Source organism: Erpetoichthys calabaricus, chromosome 4, assembly GCF_900747795.2.
Source record: "Erpetoichthys calabaricus chromosome 4, fErpCal1.3, whole genome shotgun sequence".
Lineage (NCBI taxonomy): Eukaryota > Metazoa > Chordata > Cladistia > Polypteriformes > Polypteridae > Erpetoichthys > Erpetoichthys calabaricus.
This window is the reverse complement of record NC_041397.2, coordinates 46,785,412-46,810,512: the sequence shown is the minus strand read 5'-3', so window position 1 is coordinate 46,810,512 and position 25,101 is coordinate 46,785,412. Positions and strand designations below refer to the sequence as shown.

General features: G+C 36.4%; 1 protein-coding gene across 1 annotated transcript in view; it reads left to right on the top strand.

The window, feature by feature from the left end:
• ddx10 (DEAD (Asp-Glu-Ala-Asp) box polypeptide 10) overlaps positions 1–25,101 on the top strand; it is a 459,716-nt gene that overhangs the window by 240,192 nt on the left and 194,423 nt on the right. Inside the window, 1 exon segment of the mRNA XM_028799405.2 lies at positions 23,745–23,870. Within this exon segment, the coding sequence (XP_028655238.2) occupies positions 23,745–23,870 (126 nt within the window).

The following is a 25,101-nucleotide window of genomic DNA, read 5'->3' as shown; positions in this document are numbered from 1 at the left end:
TGTTGGTATAAAGGAGTCCCAGCAGCATTCCTTGGCACACTTCTGCTGAATAATTTGTTGGCTGAAAGTCCTCAGTGTTAGTGTGTCGGAAAGAGGATATGTAGCATTGTACAAGATGACACTCAGTTTGGGTTTAACTCTTTCCTTTGCTACTACCTACAGGGGGTCCAGAGTGTGTCCCATAACTAGCCTTCCCTTTTAATTAGCTTGTTGATTCGGTGGGCCTCTCTTGAAGTAATGTTACACACCACAGCATAGAAAACTGCACTGGACATCACAGTTATAGATTATAGTTATAATGATTGCTATCTACAAACACATACAACATGCCTTTTTATCATTAAATTACTTTTTTTTTTTTTTTTACATTTTAAAAAAAAAAACTTTAGAAGTTTCAGATTTGAGCTTATATTCAGTAAAATGAAGTTTTCACTTTTCCTGTTGTTTTGCAGAAATCTTCTTAGGAGTTTGCCACTGTTCTCTGCTGCTTTCAAACATCAGCAGCAATGTAGTTAGTTCTGAATACACCTGCTTTCCAGAAAAAAAGTCACACTATGCTCTCAATGAAGCAAATGCATTTAGTGAAATCCGTATCATTAATCAAATGGCTTCTGCCACATAAAAGGAAAATGAGACAGCAAAAGAGTAGGCTGTCAAACAGGTAGGCGATATCAAAGCTGTGAAGCAAACAATTTAAAAGCTACAAAATAGTTGCGGCAATGTCAAGCACACTGCATTTTATAAATTTACAAATATTCTGTAGGCACTGAAAATACTTGCACATTTTTTTCAAATCATAAAAATGGTTATGAATGTAATGTAATCAAAAGGCAATGGCCAATGATTAATAGGTATCTAATATTGATCAATAGACTATACCTGCAGAATGTCAATTACTTGAAAAATACAGTTAATGTATAGTATTTCATACCACTCATATCTATATGATTTATAAACTCTGGAACACAGCCTAGATATTAAAACAAAACATGGCACCCATATAGAATACTGCAAAATCAACAATTCTTTCAAAACTTTCATAATAACTTTGTTTTTTGATTCAGAAACAATTATCTGAATCTTAACATCAGCAAAACCAAGGAACTGGCCATACCAAAGTGCCTCAGTGTCTGGTCATTATTCAGGGAGTGGATGTAGAGGTGGTCCACTACTACAGGTATTTGGTGGGGGGGTGTTGTTCCACATCAGTGACAGGTTGGACTGGTCTCATAACACATAGGAACTTTATCAGATAGGGCACGGTGAACTTTTTTTTTTTTTCTTTTCCCCTCTTAGGAGACTGCAGTACTTTAATGTGAGTAGTGACATCCTTCACATCTTTACAACTCTGTGATGGCTAGTGTGATTTTCTACGCTGAGTTTGTGGCATGCCAGAGCGACTATAAGTTTCTGCTGTTTTGGGAGTGTGTGGGTATTCTTTAAGAAAGTCTTTGAAGAGATAGGGAGGTGAGAACAGCTTGGCATGCTGCTTCAATGACCTTCACTAGGATGATAACAAAATAATTACTAAACCAGTAGCCCAAGTGTCGTATTTGAAGTATTTAGGAACTGCAAAAAAGAAGTGCACTGATCAAAAAAAAAAAAAAAAAAACATAAACTGCACATACAGGATTTTTTTACTTATAAAATGGAGGAATTTTAAATGATTATACCTTATACAGAATATATTGTACATATTGTTCAGTATGATAAATATTCTGTGTTTATCAAAAGAGTGCTTATAGTAATAATATTAATAATAATATTTTTATTTTAGCTAGCTACTGGAATAAAAGTGTGAAGATACTAAAATAATTATGCACAGTACAGTAATCCCTCGCTATATAACGCTTCAACTTTCGCGGCTTCACTCTATCGCGGATTTTATATGTAAGCATATTTAAATATATATCGCAGATTTTTCGCTGCTTCGCGGGTTTCTGCGGACAATGGGTCTTTTAATTTCTGGTACATGCTTCCTCAGTTGGTTTGCCCAGTTGATTTCATACAAGGGACGCTATTGGCAGATGGCTGAGAAGCTACCCAGCTTACTTTTCTCTTTCTCTTGCACTGACTTTCTGTGATCCTGACGTAGGGGGATTGAGCAGGGGGGCTGTTCGCACACCTAGACGATACGGACGCTCGTCTAAAAATGCTGAAAGATTATCTTCACGTTGCTATCTTTTGTGCAGCTGCACGGTGCTTCGCATACTTAAAAGCTCGAAGGGCACGTATTGATTTTTGCTTGAAAAACAAACTCTGTCTCTCTCTATCTCTCTCTCTCTCTTTGTCTGCTCCTGATGGAGGGGGTGTGAGCTGCCGCCTTCAACAGCTTTGTGCCGCGGTGCTTCGCATACTTAAGCCAAACAGCCCTATTGATTTGTTTGCCAGAGATTGTTTTCTCTATCTATGTGACATTCTGTGCTCCTGACACGCACTCCTTTGAAAAGGAAGATATGTTTGCATTCTTTTAATTGTGAGACGGAACTGTCATCTCTGTCTTGTCATGGAGCACAGTTTAAACTTTTGAAAAAGAGACAAATGTTTGTTTGCAGTGTTTGAATAAAGTTCCTGTCTCTCTACAACCTCCTGTGTTTCTGTGCAAATCTGTGACCCAAGCATGACAATATAAAAATAACCATATAAACATATGGTTTCTACTTCGTGGATTTTCACCTTTCGCGGGGGGTTCTGGAACGCAACCCCCGCGATCGAGGAGGGATTATTGTAGTGTACATGTTTATTAGGAAAACAAATGTGGCAACTAGTAAAACTATTATGGTTAAACTTTTTTAAATGTTTGTGTTGTAATGAACAAAATAGTAAATGTTTTATTTGCAGTGTAGTAGAGAACAGTGCAAAAATCCCAATGGTGAAGAACATCCATATCTACAAAGTACTTCGGTTACATGTTGCTTGTCACATGTAAGTTAGAATTTCACTGACTTCTCTACATGTGACAATGATGACCCTAAAAACCTATGTAAAGTACAGTATACCTAGCAATTACTTGATGCCTACCTGTGTAACAGTAATGTGCTTGTGTTTAATTGGAGTATCTGTATCACTAGGTACACAACATACTGCAGAATAGAAATGTGAAATTTCCACTTACCACTTGCTATTGGTCCATGTCCACAGCAAGTGTAAGTTTTTATTATCACAGACAGGTACTGAAAAGATGTATTGTTTATTAGTGAATTTATTTTAAAACTAAAGGCTCATGTTCACTGATGTGAGATTGTACATTTTTTAATTCATTCTTCCTCTCTTTCAAGTTTTAGATTAAATTATTTTGAACCAGATGCAGGATTTAGAATGCATTGCAAGATGGCATTAATCCTCACATTCTGTATGACTGCCACTAAAAGGTCACATTTTTTTCAGTTCTGTAATTCCTTCTGTTGTGCTGTGGAGCCGAGCTCCATTCAGAATGCCTGAAGACTTGGCTCATCTCATTAATGCGATTGGATGCGCTATAGCAGCATTTGGCGGCTGTGTGCAGCACAATTGATAAAGGTTTCATAAAAGCGTAGCAGAAAATAAGTCAGTTTTTTTTTTAATAATGCTTCAGATATTGATATGGAAATGTAAGTTGTCAGAATTGTGGGCCCATTGCCTTCAAGGCTTTAAAAACAGGCCAGGATAACAAAATTTGATATGCTTTTCAATTCTGTCATGTCACAGTGGACAAAGTTAAATTACTTTCATTTTACATTATTTGGACATTCTTTTTGTTACTTTTTCCTTCAGTATTTGCATGTTCATGTTCTCAATGTTTTTATAGATGCTAAGAGAACAAATAAAGTTGTAAACAACTTAATAGATGTCATGCCGGTTCAACCAACTTCAGTACTTTATTAGCAATATTGCTAATATTGTGCCCAATTTATTCTATACTTTTTGGAGTCTCATATCAAGATAAGATTCTGCAGTTGAGTTATAAAAATATTTATACAAGCTCTCATGGTTAATTAAATGTGAAATTACATGACTCTTCTTAAAAATATGGTTTGCCTCCTTTTTTTGGTATAGCATGTCCCTAATAACTATGTAGCTTTTTTGAAAAGAATCTTAAAATGATGGGTTTTCACTTACTTGTTTCATTGATGTTATGCAGTATCATCCCCAAGTTTATAGTTTAGGTCATACACTGTTACTGTGTTGCTTCATAAAAATGCACATACATGTGAGTCGTTGTTTGAAATGGGAACGTGCAACTAAATTGTTATCATTGTTTGGATATCTAGTGCTTGGTATAGTGCATGATTGTCCATGTTGAGTGATAATTGCCTTTGTTTCTATGTGCAGCATCTTCATTAGATGTTTGGCTCTTCTGGAGCATTGATTCCCCTAAATAGAATTCTACTTTTTTTCATTTCTGTGTAGACCTCTCATATCTCAGTTTATGCACAGATTTTGTTTTCTCCATGTACTGTGGTTTTTATCCATTAACTCAAAAAAATACAATTTAGAATAATTGTTGAGCCCAGCATCAGTGTGTTCAAGAGTATTCTGTTGTAGACTGGCACTGCATCCAGGATAGGTAGTTCTTACCTTGTGCTCAGTGCTTTTGGGATAATCTGTGGCATTTATGACCGTGAAAATGAAGGAATGGCTCTGTGCTTGTAAATGAGATGTTCACTATATAAAAATTATTTATTTTTAGCTTTTTTCTTTGGACTTTGAAGGTATTGCTTAATTTTACTCTTTCTGAGATTGTGATAAGCAGCAGAATGCAGTTCTGTACCTGTTTTAACGAAATTGCTTTGTAGCTTTAGTGTAATGTAATGGTATGAGAAATTGTAAACACTTGTTGTTAAAATGAATATTGCTGAAGTCCTCATAATTAATTATATTGTTACTAGTTTTAAATGGGTGTATTTAAACTAAGTTGGACAGGTTGAATATTTTTACTTAGTCTTGACACCCCTTGACTTTAAGCATAACAGCAGAAATTTGCAAAGATGCCCACTGCATAAATTCATATTATCCAGGATACTGGCTCCTATGTTTTATTTATTTCACCTTCAGTTGCTTCCCTGCTTGGCAATTTTTCAGTCCTACAGATAAAGACAGCCTTTGATGAAATCAGAAAGGGCAGAAGATGAAAACAAATGCATAATCACAGGCATTGTGTATTGCTAGTGTCTTGGATCTTTTAAATGAACTCAAGCTTTCCAATCTGGGTATTGTTCGGTACTGTTGTCATAATGTTGTTTATTTCAAGAGGCATTGTTTAAGCAATATTGATTATGGAATATTTTTTATCATTACAGTTGTGAAGTGAATTATCCAGCAGAAATAGGCATACTTATTTTATAAAAATTAAGAAACTTCTAAGTTTTTATATACTGCTATAAAGGATAGTTCAACATTCAGAAATAAATTTGGTACCACATTGTTTTTACTAGCTCAGAATTAACTTTTAATTACTTATTGTTTCTCTCATCTGGGATGTGCCCCCTCGACTTTTTTATAAATGTAATTTGTTGTTGCATTTTGCTTCCAGATGTTCTGGTTGTCTGTTATATATTGTACAATATAGTTTTCTTGTTGTCTTATTACTTGTTGTGAAAACTCTCCAGCATCAACCTGAAGCATCACGTTCTTCTTCTTTTCACCTCACATAGAAAATACCTTTCTAATTTTGCAAAGCATTGACCAACTTAGGGTCCAGTGGTTCTTTCTGTCTCACGTGGTGTTCCACTAAAACTACACAGTCTGAAACAGATTTCCTTCAACAGAGTAATCAATGATTATTGTGACAGATACAGGCAGAGAGCGATTCACAGCAAGTGAAATACATTAAAGCAAGATTGAAATACTTCTTCACAATGGAGGTGTCTCAGACCATTTTCTCAGGTCACTTATTGTTAAACCATATTATTAATAATTATGTACTCTTAATGTCCTAATTGATGACTTAATATGAATACTTAAATTTCCAAATTGTGCAAAATTAGCATATTTTGTTGAATTTGGGAAATCTGTGTGAACAGAGCAAGGACTGGAGCAGTACCTGATTTTTAATTGTGTTTTTCTACTGAGGTACACTTCTTCCAAATCCCATGTTTTAAATCAGAGTAATAATGAATAGTTTTTGCAGTTTTTTGTTTTCTTTTTTTTAAAGGTTTATACATGTATTTACCATTGTCATTCAAAATTCGCATCCTGCAATCCCTTGAGAAGGAGAAGAGGATGTCTATTGTTACACATCCCATTATAGTGATGCATTCTGTGGAAAAACACATTTGGCAGTTTAAAATCTATTTAAAGAAGAGTATTCTCTCATGTATGTTTTCAATATTTTCTTCACGGCTTTGCTTTGTTTTAGCAAAACTTCATAACTATTTGGCTTCAATCCCTGTTTGTTCATTTATTAATTGTTTAACACTGTAATTATGTCCATGCACCTATCTTGTAAGCAACAAACATAACTCTTTGATCGTCACCTCTGTATCCATAGCAGTTTTTGTATCTATACTATAATAACATTAGAATATTCATGATTGGAGTACTCTTCCACTGTAGAAGAACTGCAACTGAAATAGCCCTTTTTGAAGAATGTGTAAATATTTAAAAAGCAACACCTTTGAAGGCCAGTATGTAAAAAAGGCAGACTGGTACAGACCTTGGAGAATTTTGTCATTGGTTGCAAATATGTTTTTCGGACAGCTTTTGTACCCTATTAAGTATTAATTATTAATGCATGAAATGACTTGCAAACTTGGAGATTAGGACTTTATATGTTTTCCAGGGTAAATTTAGCATTTTACTAACATAAACATTTTAACATTTTACTCAAATAGTGTAACAAAAAACAACAACCCCTCTCAAATACTGAACTAACAAGCTGATTAAGAAGGCAGATTCAGTTTTGGGGAACACTCTGGATTTGCTGGAGGTACTAACAGAGGAGAGAATGAAGACAAAGTGAATGGCCATTATGAACACTGTAGCATGTCCCCTGACTTACACACTAACATTAAGTAATTTTAAATAATTAGTTGACCAAAACAAGTGTGTCAAGAAACAGTACTGGGCTATTGTTACACCCATGACAGTATTTCTTTATAATGCCTCACTGTTACTGCTCTCAGTGGTGCACTGCTACCAGAACTTCAGGGTCAACATCATTGAGAAGCTGGTCTGATGTAGTAGCACAGATGAGCAATTTAAGAAAGAGAAGAACAAACTCTAAATTTTTCCTTTGGAGGAAGTAGCACAAACTCTCTTTGTTTCTTAGGAGACTTAGGAGTTCCATTAATGTGAGTAGTGACATCCTTTACAAATACTAACTGTGTGACAGCTGATGCAGTTTTCTACACTTTAGTGTGCAGAGCCATTGATGTTAGCCTTGTTGCAAGCATACAGTTAGGTCCATAAATATTTGGACAGAGACAACTTTTTTCTAATTTTGGTTCTGTACATTACCACAATGAATTTTAAATGAAACAACTCAGATGCAGTTGAAGTGCAGACTTTCAGCTTTAATTCAGTGGGGTGAACAAAACGATTGCATAAAAATGTGAGGCAACTAAAGCATTTTTTTAACACAATCCCTTCATTTCAGGGGCTCAAAAGTAATTGGACAAATTAAATAACTGGAAATAAAATGTTCATTTCTAATACTTGGTTGAAAACCCTTTGCTGGTAATGACAGCCTGAAGTCTTGAACTCATGGACATCACCAGATGCTGGGTTTCCTCCTTTTTAATGCTCTGCCAGGCCTTTACTGCAGCGGTTTTCAGTTGCTATTTGTTTGTGGGCCTTTCTGTCTGAAGTTTAGTCTTCATCAAGTGAAATGCATGCTCAATTGAGTTAAGATCAGGTGACTGACTTGGCCATTCAAGAATTTTCCACTTCTTTGCTTTAATAAACTCCTGGGTTGCTTTGGCTGTATGTTTTGGGTCATTGTCCATCTGTGTCATGAAACGCCGCCCAATCAATTTGACTGCATTTAACTGGATTTGAGCAGACAGTATGTCTCTGAACACCTCAGAATTCATTCGGCTGCTTCTGTCCTGTGTCACATCATCAATAAACACTAGTGTCCCAGTGCCACTGGCAGCCATGCACGCCCAAGCCATCACACTGCCTCCACCGTATTTTACAGATGATGTGGTATGCTTTGGATAATGAGCTGTTCCACGCCTTCTCCATACTTTTTTCTTGCCATCATTCTGGTAGAGGTTGATCTTGGTTTCATCTGTCCAAAGAATATTTTTCCAGAACTGTGCTGGCTCCACAATCTAGCCTTTCTATTCTTGAAGCTTATGAGTGGCTTGCACCTTGCAGTGAACCCTCTGTATTTACTTTCATGTAGTCTTCTCTTTATGGTAGACTTGGATATCGATACACCTACCCCCTGGAGAGTGTTGTTCACTTGGTTGGCTGTGGTGAAGGGGGTTCTCTTCACCATGGAAATGATTCTGTGATCATCCACCACTGTTGTCTTCAGTGGACGTCCAGGTCTTTTTGCGTTGCTGAGTTCACCAGTGCTTGCTTTCTTTCTCAGGATGTACCAAACTGTAGATTTTGCCACTCGTAATATTGTAGCAATTTCTCGGATGGGTTTTTTCTGTTTTTGCAGCTTAAGGATGGCTTCTTTCACCTGCATGGAGAGCTCCTTTGACCACATGTTGTCTGTTCACAGCAAAATCTTCCACATGCAAGCACCACACCTCAAATCAACTCCAGGCCTTTTATGTGCTTAATTGATAATGACATAACGATGGACTTGCCTACACCTGCCCATGAAATAGCTTTTGAGTCAATTGTCCAATTACTTTTGAGCCCCTGAAATGAATGTATTGTGTTAAAAAAATGCTTTAGTTGCCTCACATTTTTATGCAATCGTTTTGTTCACCCCACTGAATTAAAGCTGAAAGTCTGCACTTCAACTGCATCTGAGTTGTTTCATTTAAAATTCATTGTGGTAATGTACAGAACCAAAATTAGAAAAATGTTGTCTCTGTCCATATATTTATGGACCTAACTGTATGTTACTAACCTAGGAGGTAGCTCACAATCTTGGGATGTGTTGTTTGAAGTTCATACAGGCAAAAGATTGAATTACTGAATGGGGTAAGTAAATAATGTTTTCTACAGAATCTCTTTTGAAACAAGATCCTGCCCTTTTAGCACCCCACATTTGTGGTTTCTTCATCCATAACCAGCACAGTAACTTGCTTATGTCTTTCTGCTGAAAAGAGGAGCCAAAGCCTGTGCCATTTCAAAAATGAAATGCAGATGTTATGCCTTTTATAGATAAGCTTATGAGGTAAGAATGTAGAATATTTACAGCTTCAAGTTTTCTACCTTTGGAAAGACCAGTTTTCATTAGAGAGCCTTTGAAATCATGCAGTACCTCAGCCATGCTGGAATCTGTTCATCAGCATAATAATGTTGAGGAGAGGCAGCTTACCAGGATTTTTTTCTCATTTTCTTCTTCCCTCTGCTTTTACAAGTTGTTCTGAATGCAAAATTAATTTATTCATGTTGCCATACAATCGATTGCAGGGGTCATCAAATAGATGTTGACTTGGGGCCAGATTCTCTTAGTCCGAATCCTATTTAAGTTTTTTTTGGATGAAGATAGACACTGTAAACCACTGCACCATCAGTTTTGTCCAAGGCTACACACACACACACACAAACAACTGTCATGCTTTAAGATTGATGTAAGTAAAAGTCCAAAAAATATTTGATCCAAAACTGAGGATGTGGCACAGTTCAGTTGAAGACTATGCCCCCATTGTATGCCACATTGGCACCAGACCCATCTTGGGGCCAAAAAATAAAATGTGCATGGGTTGCTAATTGATGATCCCATACCTGTAGTAATATTTATGTTCATTGCAATTTTGTATGTATTTGGCAGTTGTTTTTTGGTCCTCATAGTGGTCCATATCTACAAATTAAACCAGTCTGCTGTAAACAGATATTTGAATTGATTTTTAGTTTCATTTATATCTGAAATGAAGGGAAATTGAAATGTTTTGCACCATTGCTGTAATGCTGCATAAAGAACACAAGGGTTAAAAAGCCCATTACAAATACCTAATTGCAATCCAGAGTCAATTTCCTGCTTAGGCAAAATTTATTGTCAGAAATGAATGACATTTTGTTTTCCTATTAGCACATACCCTTAAAAATGCAGTTAAATTGTTATTTTGTAATGCAAATGCAGTTTAAGACTATCTTGCTGCGTTTGGGTTAAAATCTATGTGAAACTGTTGTAATTATTGCATTCATGCTGCATTTTAAATAACTGGCTTAAACCCTAGGTTAGGAAAAGCAAATATGCAGCATGCAGATTTAAGAACTTTGTAGAGGTGTCAAGTATAATCACAAAAACTCCTACCGCTTATTGGAGACATATTCTGTTTACATGAGTCTGTCCTGGTAACAACTTTAAAGGAACACATTTCTGTTGCTGTCTTAATGGTTATTATAAAAACTCAAGTCTTTTGATGTAATAACAGATATGTCTCATTATGTAAACTATAGAAATGATGATTTATGGTTAATGTTCAAATGAGAAGCAAGTTATTGTCTGAAAAATGTAAATGGCTGTTGGTTTATTTCACATCTCAAGTGCCAATATTTAGGTTTCTTCTCAATCAAAATAAATCTTCTCTTTTAATTTACTGAAATTCATGGACAAAAAACAATTTAAAAATTGATGCTTTAGTCAAAATGACAGCAAAACGAAAATGCAACACTACAACCACACGATCATTCAGGAAGTGGACCTCGGAGGCAGAGAAGGCTCTGAGAGAATGTTTTGGAACTACAGACTGGGATATCCTGCAGGGCTCCCATAGTGAGAACATTGAGGAAGTTGTTGACTGCACTACTGACTATCTATCTATCTATCTATCTATCTATCTATCTATCTATCTATCTATCTATCTATCTATCTATCTATCTATCTATCTATCTATCTATCTATCTATCTATCTATCTATCTATCTATCTATCTATCTATCTATCTATCTATCTATCTATCTATCTATCTATCTATCTACATCAACTTCTCTATGGACATTGTAGTTCCAGTAAGAACTGTACGCTGCTATGCTAACAACAAGCCATGGATTACAAGTGACATCAAGGGCCTTTTGAACCAGAAGAAACGGGCTTTTAAAGGCAGTGATCAGCATGAGCTCACGCGCATGCAGAAGGAACTCTGAGTCCAGCTCAGGGCGGCGAAGGAGCAGTACAGGAGAAAGCTGGAGCAGAAGTTGCAGAATAACAGCATGAAGTAAGTGTGGGATGGGATGAAGATCATCACTGGCTGCAACTCGAAGCGGGGTACCACCATCGAGAGAGCAAACCAAATGAACAACTTCTTTAACAGGTTTGACCACCCTAACCCACTCTCACCTCGGAGTACTGCACCCTCCACACATCCTTCTGCTGATACCAGCATAGGAGAGACATCCCCACCCATAATTACAACAGCGCAAGGGAGCAGAGAGCTGAGGAGACTTCGTGCCAGCAAAGCAGTGAGTCCAGATGGAGTATCGCCACAACTGCTGAAAGTCTGTGCATCAGAGCTGGGGGGGTCCTCTACAGCGCATCTTCAACCTGAGCCTGGAACAGGGGAGAGTCCCGAGGCTTTGGAAAACATCTTGCATCACCCCCATCCCAAAGATATCATGTCCTAGTGAGCTGAATGACTTCCGGCCTGTTGCTCTGACATCACATGTGATGAAAACCTTGGAGAGGCTGCTGCTTCACCACCTGAGGCCACAGGTTCAACACACCCTCGACCCTCTGCAGTTTGCATATCAGGAGAAGGTGGGAGCGGAGGATGCCATCATCTATATGCTACATCGATCCCTCTCCCACTTGGACAGAGGCAGTGGTGCTGTAAGAATTATGTTTCTAGACTTCTCTAGCGCCTTCAACACAATCCAACCTCTGATCCTTAGGGTCAAGCTGACAGAGATGGGAGTAGATTCATACCTGGTGGCATGGATCGTGGACTGTCTTAAAGACAGACCTCAGTATGTACGTCTTGGGAACTGCACGTCTGACATTGTGGTCAGCAACACAGGAGTGCCACAAGGGACTGTACTTTCTCCGGTCCTGTTCAGCCCTATATACATCGGACTTCCAATACAACTTGGAGTCCTGCCACGTGCAAAAGTTCGCTGATGACACTGCTATCGTGGGCTGCATCAGGAGTGGGCAGGAGGAGGAGTATAGGGACTTAATCAATGACTTTGTTAAATGGTGCGACTCAAACCACCTATACCTGAACACCAGCAAGGAGCTGGTGGTGGATTTTAGGAGGCCCAGACTCCTCATGGACCCCGTGATCATCAGAGGTGACTGTGTGCAGAGGGTGCAGACCTATAAATACCTGGGAGTGCAGCTGGATGATAAATTAGACTGGACTGCCAATACTGATGCTCTGTGTAAGAAAGGACAGAGCCGGTTATACTTCCTTAGAAGGCTGGCGTCCTTCAACATTTGCAATAAGATGCTGCAGATGTTCTATCAGACGGTTGTGGCGAGCGCCCTGTTCTACGCGGTGGTGTGCTGGGGAGGCAGCATTAAGAAGAAAGACGCCTCACGCCTGGACAAACTGGTGAGGAAGGCAGGCTCTATTGTAGGCATGGAGCTGGACAGTTTGACATCTGTGGCAGAGCGACAGGTGCTCAGCAGGTTCCTATCAATTATGGAGAATCCACTGCATCCACTAAACAGTATCATCTCTAGACAGAGGAGCAGCTTCAGCGACAGACTGCTGTCACTGTCCTGCTCCACTGACAGACTGAGAAGATCGTTCCTCCCCCAAACTATGCGACTCTTCAATTCCACCCGGGGGGGTAAACGTTAACATTATACAAAGTTATTGTCTGTTTTTACCTGCATTATTATCAATCTTTAATTTAATATTGTTTTTTTGTATCAGTAAGGTGCTGCTGGAGTTTTTGAATTTCCCCTTGGGATTAATAAAGTATCTATCTATCTATCTATCTATCTATCCATCCATCCATCCATCCATCCATCCATCCATCCATCCATCCATCCATCCATCCATCCATCCATCCATCCATCCAAAGTGATAGTTTTACTTAGTTGAGCTTTATAATAATAGTGTTTGTTGTTTATCTATCTATCTATCTATCTATCTATCTATCTATCTATCTATCTATCTATCTATCTATCTATCTATCTATCTATCTATCTATCTATCTATCTATCTATCTATCTATCTATCTACATCCATCCATCCATCCATCCATCCAAAGTGATAGTTTTACTTAGTTGAGCTTTATAATAATAGTGTTTGTTGTTAGAATTTTTTAAACAGCTTTGATATTCCTTGTTATTTACTGTGTCTAAATTAACCACATCTGAGTATGTCGGCCCCACCCAGAGCTGTTTTTTTGTCTCCGATGCTGCAGGGATCAGCTCCACTGCGGCCATGAACTAGGTTAAGCAAGTTTGAGAATATTATGTGCCTGCAAGTTGTTCAAGGATAATTATTTCTATTTTCATTTTGTGTGTCTTACATAGCAGGGCGATGTGACCTGCTAGTGGCTCCTTCTTTAAATTAAAAATATCTTCATGCTTCAGAGAAAAGCCAAGCAAATTTTTGGTACTAAATATTTTAACTTTTACTGTTTTTTTTTTTTTTTTGTTTTTATAGCTGTTAACATTTTTCATTAACCCCCAGTAACTTAAAAGGAACCTCTTTATTAATCATTTTTAAACATTCAAGCATAATGTATAATGTCAAAAGTTCATTTGGATTTTATTTTATTTGTTATAACTTTTAAACAGCAGTGTATGTTATGCCAGGTGTTGTCAGTTTTGTCTTTTGATTTCCTACTTTTAATGAATGTTGTGACATTGATAGATGCTTTATTTACCTCTTATTAAACTGGGTATTAAGACCTTCTTTATTATGTGACCCTTATTACCAAAAGGTAAATAAGATATTTAAAGTGAGCTTTTTACCGGATGATGTTCTAAAAGGGAAGATGATAGACATGTTCTTTGTAAGCAGACAAATGCATGCATGATCACAAATATTAAACGCATCATTGAGTGCTTTGCGTGCTTTTAGGTATGCAGTGTGTTGTGCCATTCAAGGGCTGAATGGTAGAAAGCCTAGCTTGGTAACTGGCTTGTTTCCAACACAGGGTAATTGGATTGAACTGGAGGCCAAAAACTGAATCAATAATTCTGTGGATATAAGCCTTTTTACTTTAGGAGCTGTAGTAACTTCCTTGATGCCAGACAGCTGCTGCCAGTATGTTGATTCAGACATATTAAAAGTATTTGCATAGCATATAAGCACTTTCAAGCAAAAGTTAATTTTAAATTTTGCCATGTGGATATACACAGTCATTAATCCCTGTAGAATAATTCCACACATTTTCAAGAAAGAGAACTATTGCTGGATGACCTATTGTACAGAATGACTTTTAAACCCGTTTTAAGTTCTGATTTTTGGCAGGAGCCATAAAATTGCCCTTGACGTACAGCAGATATAAAAGAATAATGAGCACTATGTTATACAGAGTATGAGTTTATAAAGGTTTTTTAACCTATTTCTTTAACCTGTGAATGACCAACTACTTTACACAACAGTTTTACTGGGTAGGTAAGTATGTCCAGCACCACGTATTGTAATTGTGGTCTCAAGAGGGAGCTACGCTCAAATGTTCCCTGAAGTAAAAATAAATACAAAGAAAAATCTATTCCTTTATGTGAGTGATTTACTGGTTCGGTAAGTGTGTATGTTCAGTACCTCTGTATTAGTCAGATACTACATTTGTTCTTTGTGCTAGCTTACTACTGCTTGAAGTGCATTATTCAGGTTGTATTTTGCTTCATTGTATGTATGTGTTCATCTATCATGACAACTCTGGGTAAGTGAATACATAATCCATGTGCATGCAATTTGCAATGTGCATGCACTGAAGTGAATTTCTACGTGGAAAAATGTAACTACTTTAAGTCAGCTTAGCTGCTGCAGAACTCACAATAGTCAGTCAGTAGTAGTCATATGACAGTAAAACATTCTGGAAGAATCAAAAGTTTTTTCCAGATTAACTCCTCTAACTACCATGGGTCCATTTCCCTTGCCGTGCATTCTTCTTTGGAATTAGTTGACGCCTCTGTAATATATAACTTTGGAGTCTGCACACTTTATGTGTACCCTGGGCTTGACTAGTATAATGTAATATATGTCTGTTTGTGTGCTTATACAGCATGCACAACAGTATGTATACATTTGCATACATATGTGTGTTAAGCTGGGGGTATGATTCTGATATCACCCTTATTTTAGGTCGTGCTACAAATTTGAAGTTCCTTAGCTAGGTTTAAACTATGTAAGAAGCACAAAACTAATCTGAATGCTAATTAAATACTTTTATAGTGGAGATGTAGGGCTGGAATGAGAATTCTCTTTTCAGTTTTTGGGACTGAATATTATTAAAAGTACATTTACTGTTAATGGTTTTTTTGATGCAAAAGTGCTGCAAAAATTAAATCTGTAGGCCACGCTAGTTCTGTAAAATCACAGTGACCAGAATGGTGTTTAATCATGTCTTCTGTAACTGCATGTGGAGAAACAAAATAAGATAAACTCAAGACAATGCACAATCTTTTAAATGCCACACTACACAACTTTGAGTTTGACAGCATTTCATGTTTAACAACTGCAGTTGCTACATTACATTCTCTTGAGTTGGATCTTGTTGCCTTGACTAGGAATCAGTGGGAATGGTGGATTATGTGACTTTTTCAAGACTTCTTTGTACAGTTTCCTATTTTTTATGTATCATGAAAGAATTGTGAGGTTGACACATTTTGGCATCCAATGAAGGTGAAGTATTTTTTTTTCTTTCTCTGGCTTGTAATGGTATAACAAAAATACAAGATGTTGAATAGATATTTCTGCTGGCTCTAAAGGTTCACGAACCTTGCCTGGGTTTGTGTGATTCATAACCTCAGTTTTCCTTATTTTCTTAAAGTAGCTATTGCTTCACTCTCCTTGTTTTTCTTGTAGATTGATCTGATTCTTTCCTAGCTGTGGACATTTTAGGCATTGTACTTCCAACTAAGCATTCTTTGGTTGTACATGCACAAGCGTATCTCTATAACTTTAGTTAAAAATCATCCCAGTTTGATTTTGTCATGGCTACTCATGGAGTAATATGACTGAGTCACTGAGGATGTTACATTATATGACTGAATTTCAGAAACTCAAACAGTGACTGTCAGTGATTCACTAAGGTTATACAAATGAAGGCTATAACTAATAAATAGCTTAAAACGTTGGGTAGTGTAACAGGGCTTAAATTACCATTGTCTTCTGAAAGATGACTTAAAGAACAATGAAAGTGAGAGACTACAGCTGGAAGAAGATGTATCCGCTAGCAGTAAACCTTCTAGACATGATCACTTTAGCAAAAATTCTAATCAGGCACAACATCAGTTTCAACGAACATTCAGAACATTAGGCCTGCTGAAGTAGTGGACGGATCAGGCTTCTAATAAAACATTTGCTATTGGGTCATTGTGCTATCTGTGTGTGTATGTGTTTTTTTACTTCTGCAATATGTACACATAAAATTTTATCCAAAAAATGTAGTGCTGCAATTAGTTTGAATGTTTTTGAAACAAAGTACCATTTAACCAGTTTATAATGATGAAATAATTAACATGGTTTTCCTTGCATTCAGATCTTGCTTAGATTTATTTGGCCCGTGACCCTTCATTTTGTTTTTCTTTCTTTTATTTAACACTTCAATACATTCTGATTTAATTTTGGTATTTTTTTTTCAAATGGCAGCCTTTTGCAAGCAAGCTTTGAAAAGTTATTGTGATGTTAATGTAAACACATTATGAGAAAATCCCTTACTCCTTTAAAATAACTCTGGTGTTACAGTTGTAAGATTGTTTTTCTTTTTTTCTCTCTCTCTTGGAAATTTGTGACCATTAATCTTGATTTGCTTCTGACAACTTTTTGTCTCTCTTCCGTTCCCTTAGGTAGTTTGAAAAAGCCATTATTTGAATGGTATCTTACTCAACCCTTACATAAAAATTGCTATGCCCAAATACAAATAATACTACTTAAAATAAAAATTGTGACTTTTTTCTTCTACTGCACTTAACTTCCTACCAGTTGCTGTGTTTTTTCCTTTGCATTTTTTGAACATTGATCCCTTTGCATTGCCTCATTAATTTACCCTAAGCTGTTCTTCCAATGACAGGCCTGTTCAATGACTGAAACTCATTTATAATATAAGCAAGAAAGTGTATAGATAAGGCCATAAATTATCCCCATCATCGTTAGACAGAGAATGTTAAATGGAAAGAAAATATATGGTGTTTATGCCCTTGAAAAAGTACTTATTAGATTTCAATTTGTGCAGCTCAAAGTTTTCCTAGCTTGCAGTACATTGATAGAGCTTCATGCTGACAAGTAAGTTTTAATTTAATTTCAGGGTTAATTTGCTACAAAAGTTTGTCAGTTTATTTTAGCCTGCAGTGTTTTTGTAGATGCATATGACTTTTTCACATTTTAGTTCTTTTAAGCATTATCAGTTAAAAGCTGGTTTGTTTTTTCAGTATCCTTGCCTTTTTCAGTTGAAATTGTTTTAAAGATATTTCCAATTAAATACCAAGTATTGTTATTTACAAATGATGATCTTAACTTTCCATAAATAATCAGGACACAATTATTTCTTTTAATAGTTAGGAAAGGAAACTCTTGATTAAAGCCAGTAATCTTACGATAAATTTACATTCTACACTTTAATCAATTTAAGTGGTTCTTTAAGGAACAATATAAAAGGTAACTTAGGTTTGTTAAAAGTTTTATTGTTTGCTTCATGAAGTGTTTAGTTGTCATATATTTTGATGTGTTGCTCAAATGTGCTTTTTCCTTTTTGTTCAGTAATACTAATAATGTGTTTTTGTCTATAGTAATAATTATTATGTACACAAATACAGTAAAATAAACAAAAAATTGAATCAGGTGAACAATTTCAATGATAATTAGTTTGAAACTAAACACATTTGGTCAAATGAAATAAACAAGCTACATAGACAGATTGATGCAGGGGTGGCTTAATGCCTCTGGCAGCCTTGACCTTTACAAATCTGTTGTGTGTTCATTTCTTTCTGTTCATCGTCCACCATGTGCTCAGGTAGGGCAAACAAACTGTCCATTATCTTTAGTTATAAATTTCTTTGAACACGTGTGTACATGTGTGCGCTTGTGTTTGCCTCTGCATGTGTTTACATGTTTATCTAAATAAATGATGAATCTAAAAAAAAACTATTAGTGCAAAAATTTTGCAAATCAAAAGTCCTATTCCCATGACTAAACGGAGCAGACTACAAAAATCCTGGTTAAAATTAAACAATTTCTACTGCAGGTATGTAGTCTGTAACGAGACAAACTCATTGTACATAAGTCTCAGTGTTTAGGGTGGATATCTCAGAAACCACTAAAATTTTAAACTTTTTGTATCTTTGCTTGGATGTAGTCATTCAGGAGCACTGAACAATGCAGAAAACTGCCTACTTTTCAAAAGGAAATTGTAATTTTAAGATATGAAAATCAGTTTCCATTTTCTTTAGCCACCATGCTAAAACAACTTTTCTCAATGTTTTGAACATTGGAGAATCAGAATCTGAACTTGACACGATAGCAAATTTATGACCTCACAACCATATGAAAAGAAACAGCAATGAATACAAATTTTATTGATTTCTTAAATATTTGTAGGTCAAACAACTAAACAATAAGATCAATTAAAGATCAGAATGATACACACATTATGAAACTGGTTGGAATAAATAAAACCTGCAGGCATGGGTGCCCCCCTATGACTGACCTTGAAAACAACTGATCGAGACAGAACTTTTAAAGAATGTTTTGTTTTTATAGGTATGTGAGGAATTAAACCCTCATCCAGTAGTTGCCCCGAATTATAAAGATTCTTGTAACTTTAAATCTTTGTTTTTTTGTTTTTGCCATTACAAAGTAACAGGAGATGTAGATTTCAGTAATATATCATATGTGGTATAATTTTAATTTAAGAATGTGTTTAAGTAATTGCATTGAATTATAAGCATACTGTCAATTGATTTATATTCTCTTGAAGCCCTAGAAATTTTCCCAGAACAGTTTTAGATCAGTACTAACTCTTTATTTAATAATGTTTACTCTTTTATACAGTATAGGAGAAAAATATCAAATTCATATATGAAATACTAGGGGGCTTTGCCCCCCTGCTCGATTCGCTCGCCAACCCGTCAAAGCCAGCGCTACGCGCCATTTTGAAAAGGGGACTGAAAGCACCCCAAGGAGATCCGGCCGCTCCACTGAAACCCCTCTTAAACGGTGATACAATGGGACACAAACACAGGTTTTTTTTTTTTTTCCTCCTCTTTGCTCGATCAGCTGCTGGATAGCTGCTGCTGCCGTGCCACGTGATCTGCGTTTCCTGCGGTGCTTCGAACGTTTAAAAGCCTGTACAGCAGCTGTCCTTTTGTCTCACTGCCTTGTCTCTCTTCTCCCCTAGACATCCTCAATCACTATTCAATCTCTTTTCGCTGTTCCATTATTTCACCGAGTAATATTTTCCGCCTTTTTGTGCTAATGCAATCTTTACAATAATTTTTTTAGACTTTCGAATTTTCCCCACTTCCATTATCTCTAACCTGCTCTGCATGTGTATCGCGCCAACATTTTTTAATTCTTTACAATGTTTTACTTTGTCTTTTTCCGTCTCGTGGGACGTGAAAGTGTCTCTCTGTCTCTCTTCAAAAGTTCACGTCTCATTGCAGGAAAAAAAGTCTCGTCTCATCCCAAGATTTTTTTTTATAATGGAAAGATTTATAAACCATTAGGGTGCTTGATGCTTTGCCCCAGCTCTGTAGGGTTAATTATGCTTTGTGACTATGCATTGTATTAAGCAGATGTGGGAATGTCATTGAAGCAACTTCAATTCTGTACTTCTGATGGTTCACATTTGTTAATGTTCTGACAACTATTAATATTATGTGTTTGTATTGCTTAACATTTGCAGTCCACTTCCTGAAAATTGTCGCATTGTTTTAGGTTTATGATTTTTTCTTTATTATTTTCTAAGGTTTTGCTGAAGTTCCTTGCTCTTTAGTAGTTTAAATAGTGTTGTATATTTAATTTCAGTATTCCTTTCTTATTTTGTTAATATTCATTAATATTACAGTGAAAGGTTTCTCATTCAATGTTATTTCTCATGAAATTAAATTTAACTTCCTTGAGAAATATTATGAGTTTATCTTGTAAACACAGGAAGAGTTTGGGGGATGGGGGTGATACAAAATGCATTAATTTTGTAGGACAAGGCTAATTTGTGTATCAGCTGTATGGATATTATTTTGGTAAAGTTCACTACAAATAAAACGTCACTACTTATATCTTAAGAAGTCAATCATTGTGATTAATCTTGGACTCATTAGAGCTAAAGTATGTAATGGGAAGTGTGTTTTTTCTCTTTCCCTTAACTGTACTTGTTATTTTGTTAAAACAAAGTAAGTGTTTTAAATTATAAAAGTTACTGCAAATGAAATCCTTTGAGGAATATTGAAGTTCCATTTCTTTTTCATGCTACAAAAAAGTGTCTTGTGCCTCTGTTTTGTTTTGTTTGTTTTTAAGATAACAACCCTACATGTTCATTTCACAAAAAGCTCTTCTTTATACTAATCATTTACAGCCAGATTGTATCAGAGAATGATCCCGTCTGGCTGCAGTCGCTTTTATGTTCTGTTGAAAATAAGTGCCACTTGATTGCACTACACTGACACACAAATCTTTATTCATTTACTCTCCACACATAATATAAAAGCAGTCCACACCTTGGTAATATGTGCATTTGACAGACAGATTCGGTGACACTTAAATGGTATGTTTGGTTGTTTATAACAATCCAGTACTGCCTGTAAATATATGCACACCATCATCTGTTTTCTGGTTGTTGTACTGTATTCTTATTAAAAGTATCTGTAGAAATGGTACTTTATAAGTCATTTAACTGCTGCCAGAACAGATCCATTTTGCTCTGTTCATTCTTCAGGGACTTATACATCAGCAATGTTATTGTACCCCATAAAGGTTCACTTCAAGGATAATGCTTTCATTTGCTGCTGGGGCTTTTAAAATGATATTAAGCAGATAAAGGATGATTTGTTGCTGTTTGTTCTTTTTTTTCCCCCCATCTTGTTGATAGCTGATTTGTTTCCGAAGAACATTTCCTTGTTTGGTTTTGTGACCTTCAATACATGGAAAAGTGCATTAAGCAAGGTGCAGCAAATTGAGGTGTCAGTTTTTGTTAGATATAAGGATCTGGACGTCTTTTAAGTATAAAGGAAATATGATCTGTGAATAAATTAAATCGGTATATTTGGTTATGTTTACTAGTATGTTAAATGTGAAACTACGTCAGATCATCTTGATGACATAATACCATTTAATAAATTGAAACTGAAAATATTTTTTTCTATTCCTGGTTATAGTGAATTCTTAGCTTATTTCAAAACTGTACTTATCATTTCATAAAATACTTAAGATTAATTTACCTGATTTTTTTCATGGTAAATGATTGAATCTCGGTAATGAGAAAAGGTCAGACAAATCACCTATGTAATTATATACTGTATATGTGACTCAGAGCAGTTTGACACCCCTAGAGTGGGAGCGTAAATTAATAAAAACCTGGCTGGGGTGATGTTTTAAACCACTCCTCCATTCTAGTAGAAGCACCAAAATGGTGTGGCCATAGTTTAGACTTTGGACTTATGGTCCTAGGATGCAGTCTCACCACCCGCAATGCTTTTTGGCAGACAAAGTCTTATCTGGAGTTAAAAATTTGGCAGTAAGAGTTTGAGGAGACAGATTAAGGAGGTGAGAAGACATTTTATAGGTGACAGATAGAACACTTTTTGTGTTTAGGTAGGCTGTCATTGGGCATAGTGTTTATTACTCTTCCATGTGGGTAAATTCCTTCTTTATTATCTATTGAAAACTCTACTGTATTACCTTTTTTTCCTCAATAAACCTTAAATGCTTAGTGGTTAGTCTGGATCCCACTTTCAAGAGACTCCATCAATCACTACATAATATAATATAAATGTCTATATTATTAAATTGATACTTGCCTGGGAAATTGTTTTAGACAATGAGCCTTAGTTGCAGTGCCATCAGTTAATCAGGTATAACCAACTACTTTTATGCATACAACATTTGTATTTTTATTATTTTTATTTGTAATATACCAAAGGCTAATATTTTCAGGCAGTGTGATATAGTGGGTAGGGCATTGGACCTGTGACTTGAGTCCCAGTGGTTGTGAGTTTTAAGTGCCATGGAGGAAGAACAGACATCTTGGCCATGATGGAGGATGATTTCTTGCCCAGCCAGGATGGACCAAGCAGATATGGGTGTTTGGAAGCAGTTCGTTCCCCCATATGGCAGGTGGCAGTGTTCCTCAGAGCTGAACCGAGTCAGGACACATGCAGGGCATGCTGGGAAATAGGAGTTTGGAAAAAGATCCCTGTCGGGGTCCTTAGGTGTTGCCAAAGGGATCTGTCAAGGGAACATTGCCCTGAGCTGGAAGTGCACCAGACGACTTGTGCGTGATACCAGGAACAGTGGTGCGCTGTGAAAGATACCTGGGCCTGAACCTGAGATGGATAATCTCCACGGGTGGTTGAGATCTGTTTGAGGAGGACAGGACTAGCTGGAGAAGCTGGCATAAAGGCAGCTCCATGATTGGTATGTTGCAGACATAGTACTTAGAGCACTTTCAGCACTTCTCCTGGCTGCTGGAGTCAATATGCCTGGGTGTGTGGTCACCAGCAGGTCAAACAGTGGGTGGATGGTGGGCATATGAGTTGCCTCTGAAACAGAGAGGTACGGGCACAAGGACGATGCCATGAAAGTGACATGTCTGAGTATGCTGGTCTCGGAGCTGTTTTTTTTACGGACTTCTCCAGTAGTTCTGCCCCTTTGGACAGTTAAGCACATGTATGACATATAAAGTGTTTGTGGTTAGTGAGATAGCAGTGTTAATAAGTATTAATAATATGATTAGATCACTGAACCCACTTATTCTTGAACATCCTCTATACAATTACATGTGAGTGAAAAATTAGATCAATTCCTGCTTTTCCAAGTAACTGGGCTTTTGTTGATGCTAAATGCAAAGCACTGTTTTACAGAAAAGCGTGTTTTTTTAATTTAAATGGGTAATCAAGAATAATGCGAAATATGAGTATATTTTATTATTGTTAGATGTTTACAATTTTCTCTTGTTTACATCATTCTCATTTAGTTTTGTGTTTTTCATCAGTTGCATGTTGAAGCTTGTTTTTTATTCTTTCTCGCCATAGCCTTAGGCAGACAATAAAACTTATTAGTGAAAATAATGACTGAGTACTGCATATTTTCAAGTTTTCAGCTATACACAATAATCTCAGTAATAATAACTAAACAGTAACCATACAGGGGAGAGGAGACTATGATAGTACATTTGTGTATATTGCTTTTCATCCAGCTGCATACTGAATGAGTAATTAAATAAGTACTTACTGTATGTAACTGTATGCTTGAAGTATAATTTTACATTATGCATGTTTACTGTAAGGTATAACTTTAAGAAACTGTACTCACTATAATACTTCCACTTTCATGCTTCACTTTCTTTTAGAAACCAGAAGACAAAGCCACTGTAAAAAAAAAAATTGAAAAAGCTACAAAGTTTAAAGCTGCCAAGAAAATCTTGAAGAGGAATTTCAAAGTCAATACAAAGTTAGTCTTTACAGAAGAAGGAGAGGTATGCTATTTCATATTTATCTGTCCATCAAATAAATGTCTGTATGTTTATTATTGTTTTATAAGTTGCATTATTTATATAATGTTATATACTATTATACTATTAATATTACTACTGTTTCAGTAAAGGCTTCATAGCCCTGAATGCTTATTATATTACCTCTACTATAGTAACAATTTAATACAGCAGCGGAACTGTCTGCTATAAAGCTCTCGGGCTGTGAAAATTATTGTATTTCTAATAAATACTTAAAATAGAGCCCATCCAGGCAGCATTAAGCTCAAAGAAGGAGCCAGTCCTGGATAGAATACCAGTGCATTACACAGCCCACTCATGTCCATACCCCCACACAAACTCCCACTGTATCAGTTTGGAATTGGCAGTTTACTTAACCAGCATGTCTTTTGGGATGCTGGAGTAAAACCTGTGTGGACTCTCAAAAACAAGGACTGAACACAGGATTCAAACTCAGGAGGCTAGATTGGCAAGGTGTCAGTGATACACACTGCACAGCGTGCTAGATTTTTTTTTTTTTTTTTTTTGGGATGTCCTGTCCAGGTTTTTCTTGTCTCATACAAAATTCTGTCAGGATGGACTTCTGTGTTACCCGCAGGTGAAGATATACTTAAATCACTATGCAGATCATTACATTTTCCATAATACTGAATATGTCAATTTAAATTAATAGTTACAAGTCCGTGGAAATGTTTCCGGAACGTCGGAGAAGTCATGGATAATTTGGTCAGTGAAATTTTTGTTTTATACAGGTGCTGGTCATAAAATTAGAATATCATGACAAAGTTGATTTATTTCAGTAATTCCATTCAAAAAGTGAAACTTGTATATTAGATTCATTCATTACTCACAGACTGATTATTTCAAATGTTTATTTCTTTTAATTTTGATGATTATAACTGACAACTAATGAAAGTCCCAAATTCAGTATCTCGGAAAATTAGAATATCAATTAAGACCAATGCAAAAAAAGGATTTTTAGAAATGTTGGCCAACTGAAAGGTATGAACATGAAAAGTATGAGCATGTACAGCACTCAATATTTAGTTGGGGCTCCTTTGGCCTGGATTACTGCAGCAATGTGGCGTGGCATGGAGTCGATCAGTCTGTGGCACTGCTCAGGTGTTATGAGAACCCATGTTGCTCTGATAGTGGCCTTCAGCTCTTCTGAATTGTTGGGTCTGGCGTATTGCATCTTCCTCTTCACAATACCCCA